General features: G+C 40.9%; 1 protein-coding gene across 1 annotated transcript; it reads right to left on the reverse strand.

Moving 5' to 3' along the window:
- Nucleotides 1–8907: 8907 nt before the first annotated feature.
- On the reverse strand, nt 8908–9426 carry ARGFX (arginine-fifty homeobox; the record flags this gene model as incomplete). The annotated part of the gene is given in 1 exon segment (XM_036448316.1): nt 8908–9426. A coding segment is annotated over 1 exon segment (519 nt), but the record flags the coding sequence as incomplete, so codon positions are not given.
- Nucleotides 9427–14328: the final 4902 nt, after the last annotated feature.

Raw genomic sequence — 14328 nt, forward strand, 5'->3', positions numbered from 1 at the left:
ACAGAGGTGGGCAGAAATAAATTTGTAGTTGTAATACAATTATTAAAAAAATAATAATACAAGAATAAACTGTTTAGCATATGCACAACTGTAAACCTACTTTTGCTACTCCTGTACGTCCATGTGGATACTTTTGGGGGTGAGCAGCTAACAGTTGGAAACTATAAAAGTTTTGTGTATGGATCTTGTATTCATAACTTTGCTGAACTTGTTTATTAGTTCTAATAGTTTTCTGATAGATTCCTTATGATTTTCTTTATATAAAATCATGCCATCTGTGAATAGAGATATATTTTTTTTTTTTTTTGGATGTCATGTCATTTATTACCTTTCTTGGGCCTTATTTTCTTTTCTGCCTAGAACTTCCAGCGCTGTGTTGAACAAGAGTGGTGAGAGTGGCCATCCCTAATTTGTATTCCCAATCTAAAGGAAAAAAGCATTCAATCTTTTGAATTAAGTATGATATTACTTGATATTTTGTAGATGGCTTTTATCAAGTTGAAGGAGTTTGATAGTTTATTCGAACTTGTTGAGTTGCCTTTATTATGAAAGGATGTGGACTTTTAAAAAATTTAATCTTTATTGTTCAGATTATTACAATTGTTCCTCCTTTTCCCTCCGTAGCTCCCCTCCAGCCAGTTCTCACCCCACCCTCTGCCCTTACCCACCCCACTCTCCTCATCCATAGATCCACAATTTTTGTCCAGTCTTTCCTGCACTCCCACACCCTTTTCACCCCAAGAATTGTCATTCCACTCCTTTCTATGCCCCTGATTCTATTATATTCACCAGTTTATTCTGTTCATCAGATTTTTTTATTTGCTTGATTTTTAAATTCACTTGTTGATAGATATGTATTTGTTGTTCATAATTTTAATCTTTATCTTTTTCTTCTTCCTTCTCTTCTTAAAGAATACCTTTCAGCATTTCATATAATACTGGTTTGGTGTGATGAACTCCTTTAGCTTTTTCTTATTTGTGAGGCTTTTTATCTGACCTTCAATTCTGAATAATAGCTTTGCTGGGTAGAGTATTCTCGGTTGTAGGTTCTTGCTATTCATCACTTTGAATATTTCTTGCCATTCCTGTTTGGCCTGCATAGTTTCTGTTGAGAAATCAGCTGACAATCATATGGGTGCTCCCTTGTAGGTAACTGTTTTTCTCTTGCTAATTTTAATATTCTCTCTTTGTCTTTTGCTCTTGGCATTTTAATTATGATGTGCCTTGGTGTGGTTCTCTTTGGATTCCTTTTGTTTGGGGTTCTGTGTGCTTCCTGGACTTGTAAGTCTATTTCTTTTACCAGGTGGGGAAAGTTTTCAGTCATTATTTCTTCAAATAGGTTTTCAGTATCTTGCTCTCTCTTCTCTGGCACCCCAATAATTCAGATGTTGGTACGCTTATAGTTGTTCCAGAGGTTCCTTACACTATCTTCATATTTTTGGATTCTGTTTTCTTTTTTCTTTTCCAGTTGGGTGTTTTTTGCTTCTTTGTATTTCAAAAGTTTATCTTGATTCTTGCAATTATTTTGTCTGCTGTTGGATCTCTGTATATTATTTTTTTATTTTAGTCCATGTATGTTTAAGTTCTAGTTGGTCCTTTTTCATATTCTCGAGGGTCTCACTAAATTTATCAGCCTTTTCTAGGAAATTCTTGAAAAACCTTATAACCATGGTTTTGAACTCTATATCCAGTTGTTTGCTTTTTCTCCATTTCTTTCATTTGTGACCTGTTTTTCTGTCTCTGCATTTTGGCTGCTTCCCTGAGTTGATAGAGTGGCTTTGTGTGCTAGGTGTCCTATAGGGCCCAGTAGCTCAGCCTCCCCAGTTACCTTAGGTGGACACTCTTGGTGTACCCCATTGTGGGCTGTGTGCACAGTCTTGTTGTAGTTAAGCTTTGATTGTTGTTGGTATCAGTGGGAAGAATTGAACTCCAGGCCAGTTGGCTATGAGGATCATCTGTGTCTATGATGTGAGAACTTCTGTGCTGGAGACACCCTTATGAGGCAAGACTTGCTTCAGTGGGGCTTTGGTGCTCCCTGAGTCTGCCCCTGAGTGTGTCCCTTATGGATCTGAGGAGTCCTACTCTGACCTCTGGGTACCCTGGCTCTTGGATCTCCAAGGAGGTGCTAATTTAGCCTCTGCCTGAGGCCACCCAACAGGAGCTAGAGAGAGATCTGCAGATTCTTCTTCTTTGTTTGGGTTTTGGAGGTGCCCAGATGAGGCCCAGCTGTGAAGCAATGCAAGCTACTGTGAAGCCTTGGGCCTTCTTTTGTTTTTTTTCTGGGTATCACTGACTTAGCTGCAGTTTGTTAAGTAAGTTTAGATTTCAAAGGACCAGGCCATTCATATGCAATAGTCTCTGCATACAGCTGGAGTGGGGTGGAGTCTCAGAGCAGAGCAAACAGCAATGGCTTTCCATCAGCCCTGCCCTAAGAAGCTCCCCTGGTTCTCAGTGTCCCATGGTAGTCACTCTAAGGACCTCTTAAGGAAAACCACCCTCAAGTTCCACCCAAAGCCAGACAGTCCAATTTCTCCCCGTATGAGTCTGGGTCCCCAAAGTCTCACCCAGAACTGGAGTTCAGAGCAGTTGGGAGCTTTTATCTCCCTCCCGCTTGAAAAAGACAGCCACATACTCAGTTGCCAGCCCTCTCCAAGTGTGTGCCTCCATACCTCTGCCTTTACTTCCACACCTCCTCAGAGTCTCAGTGTGCTTTTCTCTTTCATTCTAGCTGTAGAATTTCCACTCAGCCAACCTTCCTGTGGTTCTGGATGATGCCTGTTTTGTCTTTTAGTTGTAGTTTTGAAGTTGTTGTGTGAGCAGTTCAGGTGTTTACCTGTGTCACCATCTTCGCTTCTCTTGCATACTTCTTTAGATCAAGCTTATTAACTGTGTAGTTAAAATCTATTCTATCCATATTTAATTTTTATCCATTTGCTCTATCAATTATTGAGTGTTAGATTAAAATATTTTATTATGTATTTGTTGTTCTCCCAATAAATTTGTTATTTTTACTTTATATGTTTTGGAATATGCTGTTGAATGTATACAGATTCAGGATTATTGTAACTTTCAGGTTAATTGTTGTCCTTGTCTAATATACTTTTACTTCCAAAATAGTGTCTTGTCTTAAGGTTTAATTTGACAGGTATTAATATAACTATGCCAGCTTCTTTTATGTTTAAAAAAGGATTATTGATTTAAGATATTTTATTTTTGAAATATAGGCTTTTTCAGCTATAAATTTTTTTCTAAGCATTGAGTTAACCTAATTCCATAAGTTTTGATATGTGTATTTCTGTTTCCACTCATATCTGAGTATTTCCTAATTTTCCTGATTTCTTCTTTACCCATTCATTACTTAGGAGTGTGCTTTTTAATATTCATATATTTGTGAATTTCATGAATTTTCTTCTGATATTTCTAATTTCACTCCATTATGTTTGTAGAATATGTTATATGCTAGAGGCCCAGTGTATGAAATTTTTGCACTGGTAGGGTCCCTAGTGGCTGCTGGCTGCTGGCTGCTGGCTGCTGGCTGCCAGCCAGGGCCTCCTCCCTTCCCTCACCAGCCATGGTCAAATTCCCAGATACCTCCCTGTCGACAGGACAATTTGCATACTATGCTTTTATTATATAGGATAATTTCTTTTTAATTGATTTCAAAGAGGAATGGAGCCTGGAGCATCCAGGCTCGGAGCTGCCAGGCTCGGAGCGGCCGGGCCTGGGGCAGCCAGGCCCAGAGCAGCCAGATCGGGAGCAGCCAGGCCCAGAGCAGCAGCAACCATGCTTGGAGCAGGCAGGACGGGAGAAGCCAGGCCCAGAGCAGCACCAACCAAGCCCGGAGCAGCCAGGTCGGGAGCGGCCAGGCCAGGAGCAGCAGGGCCCGGAGCAGCCGGGCCCAGAGCAGCTGGGTTGGGAGCAGTCAGGCCTGGAGCAGCACCAACCAAGCCCAGACCAGCCAGGTCAGGAGCGGCCAGGCCAGGAGCAGCTGGGTTGGGAGCAGTCAGGCCTGGAGCAGCAGCAGCCAAGCCCGGAGCAGCCAGGTTAGAAGCTGCCAGGCCCAGAGCAGCAACAACCAAGGCTGGAGCAGCCAGGTTGGGAGCGATCAGGCCTGGAGCACCCGGGTTGAGAGCAGCCAGGCCCAGAGCAGCAGCTGTCAGGATGGGAGCGGCCAGGCCCAGAGCGGCTGGGCCCGGAGAAGCCGGGCCCAGAGCAGCTGGATCAGGTGCGGCCAGGCCCGGAGCAGCAGCAGCCAAGCCCGGAGCAGCCAGGTCAGGAGCTGCCAGGCCCGAAGCAACTGGGCCCAAAGCAGCCGGGTCGGGTGCGGCCAGGCCCGGAGCAGCCAGGCCCAGAACAGCTCACTCCTCGCCTGCCCCCGCCCCAAGGCTGCCTCTCAGACATGGCTGGAAACTTTTGGGGGAACTTGAGGGTCTGCTGAATCAAGTGAGGAAGGCTTAGATCTGGATGTGTTGAGTTAGTATAGTGCTGGGGTGTTGATCTGTAAGTGCCTTGTGTGGGGTCTGGATGAGGTTGGTTGATCTATTTGGAAATGTCTTTTGTGTGAAGTGTATCCTTGGGCATGTGGAGGTATTATTTATTTGAGAAAATGCTAAGTAACTGATTTACTATCTGAAAAATTTAAAGTTCTGAAAGTTTAAGGTCTCTTGCCAAAAAGAGGTTTTAAAGCTAACATCTTAATTTTAATGGAGAAAGGGAATGACAAGCCCTTCCCACCCAGAACAGGTAATCCAATTCCAAACAAGGTTTAAAATTATTAGATTTTAAAATTTATTCTTAGAAGAGTAAAAGTTTATTAATTAAAAAAAACAACAAAAACAAAACAAAACAAAACAACAACAACAAAAAAAGGAGATTGAAAAACCTGATGAACAATAATAGCTGTTCATTGAAGTAGAGTCTGCGATATGGGAGGGGAGTGGACTGACTATTCTCGGGGAAAGGGAGGGAGGAAGAGACTGAACATAAACTGTGCACCTATAGATGAGGACAATGGGGGGTGGGGAGGGGGTGGAGGGTGGGGTGGGAACCTGGTGGAGGGGGGAAGAAATGAGGAACCTTTGTAATAATATGAACAATAAAGATTGATTTAAAAAAAAAAAAGAGGAAGGGAGAGGGAGATAGAAACATCAATGAAGATAGAGAATTATTGTTTGGCTGCCTCCTGCACACTGCACACTGGGGTTTGAGCCCAAAAACAGGGCATGTGCCCTGATTGGGAATTGAATCATGACCTCCTGGGTTCATAGGTCAATGCTCATCCACTGAGTCACACCAGCTAAGCTATATATAATTTCAGTCCTTTTAAATTTACTATTGTATAACCTCAAATGCTTTTATTTAAAACATTCCTATATCCTTTATTCAAGTTTTGAAGTTTTCTCCACAGAGGTCTTACTTTTTAATCCTAGATGCTTCGTATTTTTAATGGAGAGATACTTATTTTATTATGTTTTTTAATGACTGGTTTTGAGGAGAAATGCTATTAATTTTATAGGTTGATCATGTAGCTGGAAATTTGTTTAGATGTTAGTCTAAACGTTTGACTACTGATTTTCAGTGTTCATAGGTGATAATCTCATCTTCAAAAATCTGTTTTAGCCGAGACCGGTTTGGCTCAATGGATGAAGCGGCTTGGGGACTGAAAGGTTCCGGGTTCGATTCCGGTGAAGGGCATGTGCCTTGGTTGCGGGCATATCCCCAGTGGGGGGTGTGCAAGAGGCAGCTGGTCGATGACTCTCTCTCATCGATGTTTCTAGCTCTCTATCTCTCTCCCTTCCTCTCTGTACAAAATCAATAAAATATATATATATTTTTTAAAATCTGTTTTAGCTCTTCCTATGCCAGTTTTTACAGTTATTACTACATATGGACTCATACTTAATTAAAACTAATGATGATAGCTATTTGACCTTAAATTTTGGCTAAAACTACCCTTTAAATTAGAAAATACCACACATAAAGATTGGAAATAAAATATGAGTTTATAACCTGCTCCCATAAAAAGGCTGCTGATTCTATTTATTTGTTTGTTTATTTATTTGCTGCTGACTCTCATTTAAAAGTCCAAAATAGTTTTTTTTAAATGTGTTCAATCCTCACCTGAAGACAGTTTTCATTGACATTTATTAATTTATTTATTTATTATATTTTATTGATTTTTTACAGAGAGGAAGAGAGAGGAATAGAGAGCTAGAAACATCGATGAGAGAAAAACATTGACCAGCTGCCTCCTGCACATTCCCTACCAGGGATGTGACCGCAACCAATGTATTGTACATACCCTTGACCGGAATTGAACCTGGGACCCTTCAGTCCACAGACTGAGGCTCTTTCCATTGAGCTAAACTGGTTTTGGCCCAAGATAGTTTTTGGAAGAAGGTGTTTAGGGTCTAATTGGCCATATAAGGAACTAAGAAGGCCTCTTTCCAGGCAGAGTTGCGGAATTGATAGTTGTAGTAGTGAGCTATACTGTACTTGGAAAAACTAGTTTTTTAAAAAATATATATTTCTATTGATACCTAGAGCAGAAGGAAGGAAGAGGGAGAGAGAAATATCAATGTAAAAGTGGAACATCGACTGGCTGCCTCCTGCACCCCCCAACTTCCCAGGGATATAACCACAAGCAGGGCTAGGAATCAAACCAGTGACCTCCTGGTGGCATAAAACAACACTCAACCAACTGAGTCTTGCTGATAAGAGTGAAAAAACTCATTTTTAAAAAATTTAAATTATTTACTGTTGAAATTATTATATATGTTTCATCCCCCCCCCCCCCCCCCCCATTGTCCACCCGGCTGCTCCCATCCCCCTGCACATGCCTTCACCCCCTACTCTCTGTGTCCATTGGTTATGTTTATATGCATGCATACAGTCCTTTGGTTGATTTCTTACCCATCCTCTCCTACCTTCCCCTACCTTCTCTTACCTTCCCTCTGAGATTTGATGGTCTCTTTGATGTTTCTATGACTCTGATTTTGTTCTATGATTTTGTTCATCAGTTTATGTTGTTAATTATATTCCACAAAGAAATGAGGTCATGAGATATTTATCTTTCCTGACTGGCTTATTTCACTTAGCATAACGATCTCCAGGTCTATCCATGCTGTTGCTGATGGTAAGAGTTGTTTATTTTTTTACAACAACATAGTATACCATTGTATAGATGTGCTACTGTTTTGTAATCCACTCATCTGCTGGTGGGCACTTAGGCTGTTTCCAAATCTTAGTTATTGTAAATTGTGCTGCTATGAACATAGGGGTGCATATATCCTTCCTGATTTGTCTTTCTGTTTTGTTGGGATACATTCCTAGAAATAGGATCACTGGGTCAAATGGGAGTTACCATTTTTAATTTTTTGAGGAAAGTCCACACTGTTTTCCACAGTGGCTTCACCAGTCTGCATTCCCACCAGCAAATTTTTCTCCACAGCATTTGTTGATGATAGCCATTCTAACAGATGTAAGATGGTACCGCATTGTGGTTTTGATTTGCATATCTCGGATGATTAGTGACTTTGAGCATGGTTTCATATGTCTCTTGGCTTTCTGATGTCCACTTTTGAGAAGTGTCTATGTAGGTCCTTTGTCTATTTTTTTTTTATTGGATTATCTTCCTTTTGTTAAGTTGTATGAGTTCCCTATAAAATTTAGAGATAAAAACCCCTATTAGATGTCATATTGGCAAATAAGTTCTTCCATGAAGTGGGCTTTCTTATTATTTTGTTGATAATCCTTTTTCTGTGCAGGAGCTTTTTATTTTCTCCTTAGTTTCTATTGTCCTAGGAGATATGTCAGTAAGCATATTGCTATGAAGCATGTAGTATTGGAAGTGCTAGCCAAGAAGAAGAAACAAAAGGTATCCAAATTGGAAAATAAGTAAAACTGTCATTATTCATAAAAAACCCTAAAGACTCCATAAAAAAACTATTAGATTTAATAAATAAATTCGGCAACGTAGCAGGATACAAAATTAACACCCAGATATCTGCAGCATTTTTATACACTGATAATGAACTCACAGAAAGAGAAACTAAAAGAACAATCCCATTTACTATTGCAACAAAAAAATTAAGATACCTATGAATAAACTTAACTAAGGAGGTAAAAGACCTGTACTCAGAAAACTATAGGACATTGAAAAAAAATAGATAAAGGAAGATATAAACAAGTGGGAGAATATACTATGTTCATGGATTGGTAGAATCAACATCATTAAAATGTCCATAATACCCAAAGCAATCAATATATTCAATGTAATCTCCATTAAAATACCAATGGCATATTTCACAGACCTAGAACAAATTCTCAAAAAATATGGAATAAAAAAACAACAACAACAACCTCGCATAGACACAGCAATCCTGAGAAAGAAGAACAAAGTTGGAGGGATCACAATAGCAGATATCAAGCTATATTACCAAGCCATTGTTCTCAAAATGGCCTAGAACTGGCACAAGAACAGAGGTATAGACCAATGGAACAGAACAGAACCAAGAAACAAACCCAAGCAATTATGCTCAATTAATATTTGACAAAGAAGGCAAGAGTATACAATGGAGACAAGACAGTCTCTTCAATGAATGTTGTTGGGGAAATTGGACAGATACCTGCAAAAAAAAAAAAAAAAGAAAGAAAGAAAAAGAAAAAGAAAAGAAAAGAAAGAAAGAAAGAAAGAAAGAAAGAAAGAAAGAAAGAAAGAAAGAAAGAAACTAGACCACCATAGGCAGCAAAATGTCAGAAAAAAATTCATTTTTACATTTCTACGGAAATCAATGATATAGACCCAGATATCTGGGTAAAGAAGCAAGCAAAGGAAAGAAGAGAAGCATGTACAAAGATATAAGAAGATCATTTTTCTGTACAATCTGGTATTTATTAGTACTTTGGTCAGAGAAATCCAAAGTTCACTATCCTGGAGGGATTCTGGAATTCCAGGCTGTTTTTGAGACTGCAGGCTGAATGGCCTCAGCTTGTCATACTGGATGAGGTTTGCCCAAACAGCAGACCTAAAGCTGCATTAGCAAAGATGCTAAAAACCCTTTTCTTCTAGCTGGGGCCTGTGGGTGAGATACTGATATCATCAGGAAAGCTGTACAGTTCCAGGATTTGCTCTATGGAATAGGTATCAGGGAACAAAGCAGGAACTGAGGGCTCCAGCCTCTCCAGCTGAGGGTCTTGCATTTGGACATCACTTGTGGGACTCTCGGTGATGACAGGGTCCCATGCCAAATTGGAAGGGTCTATGGGCTGAGGTGGAAGAGAGCTATGGGAATCAGAGACTACAGGGGGAAAATAATAAGGACTGGTTGCTGTTGTGGGTGCGGTGGGCACATTCTTGGCTAGAAGAATCTGACTTGGTTGCTTTAGTGATAGCTGCTTCTGCTGTTGCTGCTTCCTTGATTTGACTCATTGGTTTCTGAACCAAGTCTGAAAGTTGGGGAACAGAAGAAATTTCAGTCTGTTAATGGAGGAGCTTGAAAATTCTCAAGGGTGAGAAAGGCCAGCTTATAACCCTCACATCTTCTCCAAGTCACCATGACACTGACTTCTGAGAGAGCAGATATGGACATGAGTGGGGCCAGTAAGGGGAACAGTGAGGGATCAGGGCTGGGACCCCAGAGAAGGAAAAGGGAAAGAAAGGTGGGTATGTTCAGAGGTGGTGTTGGGGCTTCAAAGAAAGGGTCCTGAAGTCTAGAGAAGAGAAGCTGGTTGAGGGATCTAGGAGGATGTAGGGGATTTGAACTAAAGGACTTTTAAGGATTATTTAGAAGGCCTCTACAGAAAACAATACTCTGAAAATTGGGGGAGGGAGGGCATAGCAAACTCAGAAGTTGGGAGCAGTTATTTACTTGTTGATAGTTTTGTGAACAAACAGATTGCAGAGTTTTGCTTGGGAAGCCTCTAAGTGAGGAATATGAGAGCCCTTTCTCTATTTGAGCTCTATAGTACAGTTCAGTACTAGGTAGGTACTCAATAAATGCGATATTATTATTGTGCTATGGAGGGGATTTCTAGGCTGAATAGAATGTGGTTTGGATGGAGGTACCAAATAGATCTTAGGGGATCACACAGACCTTTATTGTTGACTCCGGTGGGTATAGTTCCAAGGCAAGTTCCTTCTGGAGACTTTCATCTGGAAACCTGTTGCAGTTAAATTGAACCTCCAACTGCTCATGCTACATGCACCTGAATGAGGTATGTTTTCAGCACTTCTTCCATGTTTCCGTAGAGCAGAGATGGAGAGGGAGTGGTTACACTGACACTACCTCCTTTTCTCAAAACCTTCCTGAAACCACAGCCATGAATCTCCCATGACTTCCCTCCAGCCAGGCTTAGAATCCAAGCCACTGAGATCCCAGGCCTTGTCTCTAGGAGGTAGAGCCCCATGTCATAGTGCTCTCCGCCCTGTTCTGAGATTTAGTCAGTCTCTGCTAGGAAATGTTACCTCTTCATTTAAATATATATATATATTTAGAGAGAGGAAGAGAGAGGGATAGAGAATTAGAAACATCAATGAGAGAAAAACATCGACCAGCTGCTTCTTGCACACCCTGTACTGGGGATATGCCCACAACCAAGGTGCATGCCCTTGACCAGAATCGAACCTGGGACCTGATTTAAGTCCACAGGCCGGCGCTCTATCCACTGAGCCAAACCGGTTTCGGCCCATTTCATTTTTCTTGGTACCCAGTCTGTTCGCTCTGGTAACTGGCTCCCTTGAGTTTCAGTTTGCCAGAAAATCCAAATTCCTAACCCTAACTCCTAATCCTAACTCTTATCCCTTACCCTAACTCTATCTCTTAACCTTAACCCTAACTCCTCTTACCCTAACTCTATCTCCTAACCCTAACCCTAACTCCTCTTATCCTAACTCTGTCTCCTAACCCTAACCCTATCCCTAACATTATCTTCTAACCCTAACCCTAACCCTTTAATCTCTCTCCTTTAAGCTTTTGAATCCTTTTTGACCACTTAAACCCCTCAGTCTGCACCACTATCCCAGCAGCCCTGCTTACCAGTGAGTCCCTTCGGAGTGCCCATTTTCAAGCCTGCTGGAGGTCTCTCTCTGAAAATGCAGTTCCTTTAGTGTCTTCTTGTAGTGAAATGCCATGCATTTAAATGTAAAACTTTATGCAATCAGACCCTTGCTCCACCCAGACCCACTCCTAATGTTCCTCCCTCCCTTCATTCATTCAGTCAGTCATTTATTTACTCAATAAAAATATGCTTAGAGAATAATATAACTTGCTGGAAATAGAGTCACTTTTTTTTTTATGCTCAAACTACCTACCTTTGACCAACCCTTTAAGCTGACTCCTCATCCTTTTGATACCATCACCTCTTTATTTTACTTTTACACTGGCCTGTTGTTGAATCTCTTTAAAACAAATCCAATTGAGAATTTAAAAATTGGATTAAGTTTATGTTTATATTTAATAGGATAATGATTACCCCCACACCAGGAGGGTAAGTAGAAGCTGGGAGGAGGGGGGAAAGAGAGGAGAAATGATAGATACCTGTAATACTATCAACAATAAAAAGTATATTTTAAAATGAAAAAAAAAATCACTCTAACTGGTTTTGCTAAGTGGATAGAGTGTTGGCCTATGGACTGAAGGGTCCAGAGTTTGATTCCAGTCAAGGGCATATGCCTGGGTTGTGGGCTCAATACCCAGTAGGGTAAGGTGACAGACGTCCCGCTTTTGGCGGGACAGTCCCGATTTTTAACTATTTGTCCTGCATCCCGCGGCGTTTTAAAAAAGTTCTGATTTTTGGAAAAAATGCACAACAAGGAATGGCGTGAGAATGGGAAGGGAATATACGATTTTCGGCGGCCATGTAGCTATTTAGCCAGGATATGAGTTTTATATTATTTTTGTTAATTTTATAATGTTAAACTTTAATAGTAACAAATAATTGTTGAGAACTGATTATTGAGAACTGCTTATCAAAGTTCGAATTGTTGATCAGTTGTTAGAATTCGACCACCATTGTTTGGATTTAATGAACAATGGCATTTTTGGGGATTGGCAATGATGAAAACGTTTTGTAACTGTCTTTCAGATGATACACATCATACTGCATGCTGGTAAACTAGTTAAACAAGTAATGTCATTACAAATCAGCTATTTAGATAATTTAAGTAAGTAATGTATTTATTTATTTCATAAATACATAAATTTTCTTGAGTTTAGCAGACAGTACTCGTATTACTTATATTTTATAGTGATGGCAAAAAGTCCAGCGCCAGCCTTGAAAGTGACATTTACAACTATACATAATTTAAAAAAAATTATTATATTTGTAAATTGTACTTATGTTGAAATTTTAAAAAAATATAATACTATTTTTGCTTTCTATGAAAATTTTTGTTGCTCCATATAGACCAAATTTTTAATGAAGAACCCTCTCTTTCCCCTCCCCCTCCCGGTCAATGGTGTCCCGTTTTACCAATGTTAAAATCTGGTCACCTTACCCTACAAACGGTTCAATTCCCAGTCAGGGTACATGCCCAAGTTGGGGGCTCAATCCTCAGTGAGGGGCTGCTAGTAGGGGGTGTGCAGGAGGCAGCCGATCAGTGATTCTCTCTTATCATTGATGTTTACATCACTCCTTTCCTCTCTGAAAGCAATATTAGAACATTTCAATATAATTTTCTTTGAATAGTACTTATTGTGTGATGGTCAGAGTTCGAAGCACTATACACACACACACACACACACACACACCCCGTATTTTCTGGCGTATAAGACGACTTTTGAAACGAAAAAAAGTCAACCGAAAATCAGGGGCAAAAGACCAAAATTGCACAAAAATTACCTGCAGATCTTGACGGCAAAGTAAGTCTTTTCTTTGAAGTGGGGGGTAGTCTTACACAGCGAATATAGGCCTAAACCTATGTTTTAACTGTAAAAATGAGGGGGTCGTCTTATACGCCGGAAAATACGGTGTGTGTGTGTGTGTGTGTGTGTGTGTGTGTGTATATATATATATAAATATATATATATATATATATATATATATATATATATATATTGACTTATTTAATGCTCACAATAAGCAAATAGGTTGTTACTATTATGATCCTCATTGTATAGAAGAAGAAAAGGAAGCACAAAGGAGCATGTTGCCCAAGATCACACACCTAGGAAGTCTTCAAACTGGACTGATAGACTCTGGAATGCATTGACCCCATGCTGTACTGCATCTAAGAAAGTTTTCCACGGTTACAATCTAAATTAGAATTCCTTGATTTCTATGATTGCACTGTTCATTTCTGCCTAAACATTAGTACAATTTAAATTAAGTCTTTTCCAGGTAGCGCAGTTGGTTAGGGAGTCTTCCGGATACACCAAAGGTGTGCGTTTGATCTTAAATCGTGCCACAAACAAGAAACTAACCGCTACCTGGCCGGTTTTGCTCAGTGGTTAGAGCATTAGCCCGCAGACTGAACGGTCCCTGGTTGGACTTCAGTCAAGGGCAATACCTGGGTTGTAGGTTTGATCCCGGATCCTCTCCCTGGTTGGGGTGTGGGAGGCAACACATCCATGTATCTCTCTCACATTAATGTTTCTCTCTCTTATTTATCCTCCTCCCACTCTCTTTAAAAATCAATTGAAAAGAGGGTGAACAAAACAAAAAAGGCAACCACTGAAAGTGTAAATAAGTGGAACAACAAACTAATTCTCAAAAAAGATTTTTTTAATTATTAAAAAATAAAGAAATTAATTAATTAGTTTAATGCCTATCTCCTAGAGGAATCCAAGATGGCTGCTCGGGTAGACACCTAACCGCAGCAGCACACAACAATTTCAATGGAATACAACTAAAATGTAGAGTGGACATCGCCCAGAGCCACAGGTAGTCGACTGACTGAAAATTCTACAACAAGAAGGAAAGAGAAAACCAGAAGGAAAATCAGAGGAGCTGAAAAAAAGCCTAAGGTACGGAGACATGCTGCGCGCTCGCACGCGCGCGCGGAGAGGTCGCAGCCGGAGAGGAGGAGAGGGCTGGGTGCTGCCCGGCGTTCCCTAGCAGGAAGGAAATAGAACCCCCAGCCTGGGCTGAACCCCCAAACCGGCAGTGCTGAGCCCCAAGTTATGGGCCAGACCCTGGGGACCCAGGCTCCAGCAAGGGGAGAGGGGGCTGTGAGGCGGAATCCCAGGTGAGCAGCGAAAAGCAGGGCCCCCGGAGTCTCGCGCACATTGTGTGCAGAGGACTGAATGTTGACTCTGATGCTGGATTACCCTAGCCGGAAGGAACAGGGCCTCCAGCAGCACCGAGCCTCAGTCCGGACTGCTCTGAACC

This window comes from Pipistrellus kuhlii, unplaced genomic scaffold (assembly GCF_014108245.1).
Source record: "Pipistrellus kuhlii isolate mPipKuh1 unplaced genomic scaffold, mPipKuh1.p scaffold_m20_p_2, whole genome shotgun sequence".
NCBI lineage: Eukaryota > Metazoa > Chordata > Mammalia > Chiroptera > Vespertilionidae > Pipistrellus > Pipistrellus kuhlii.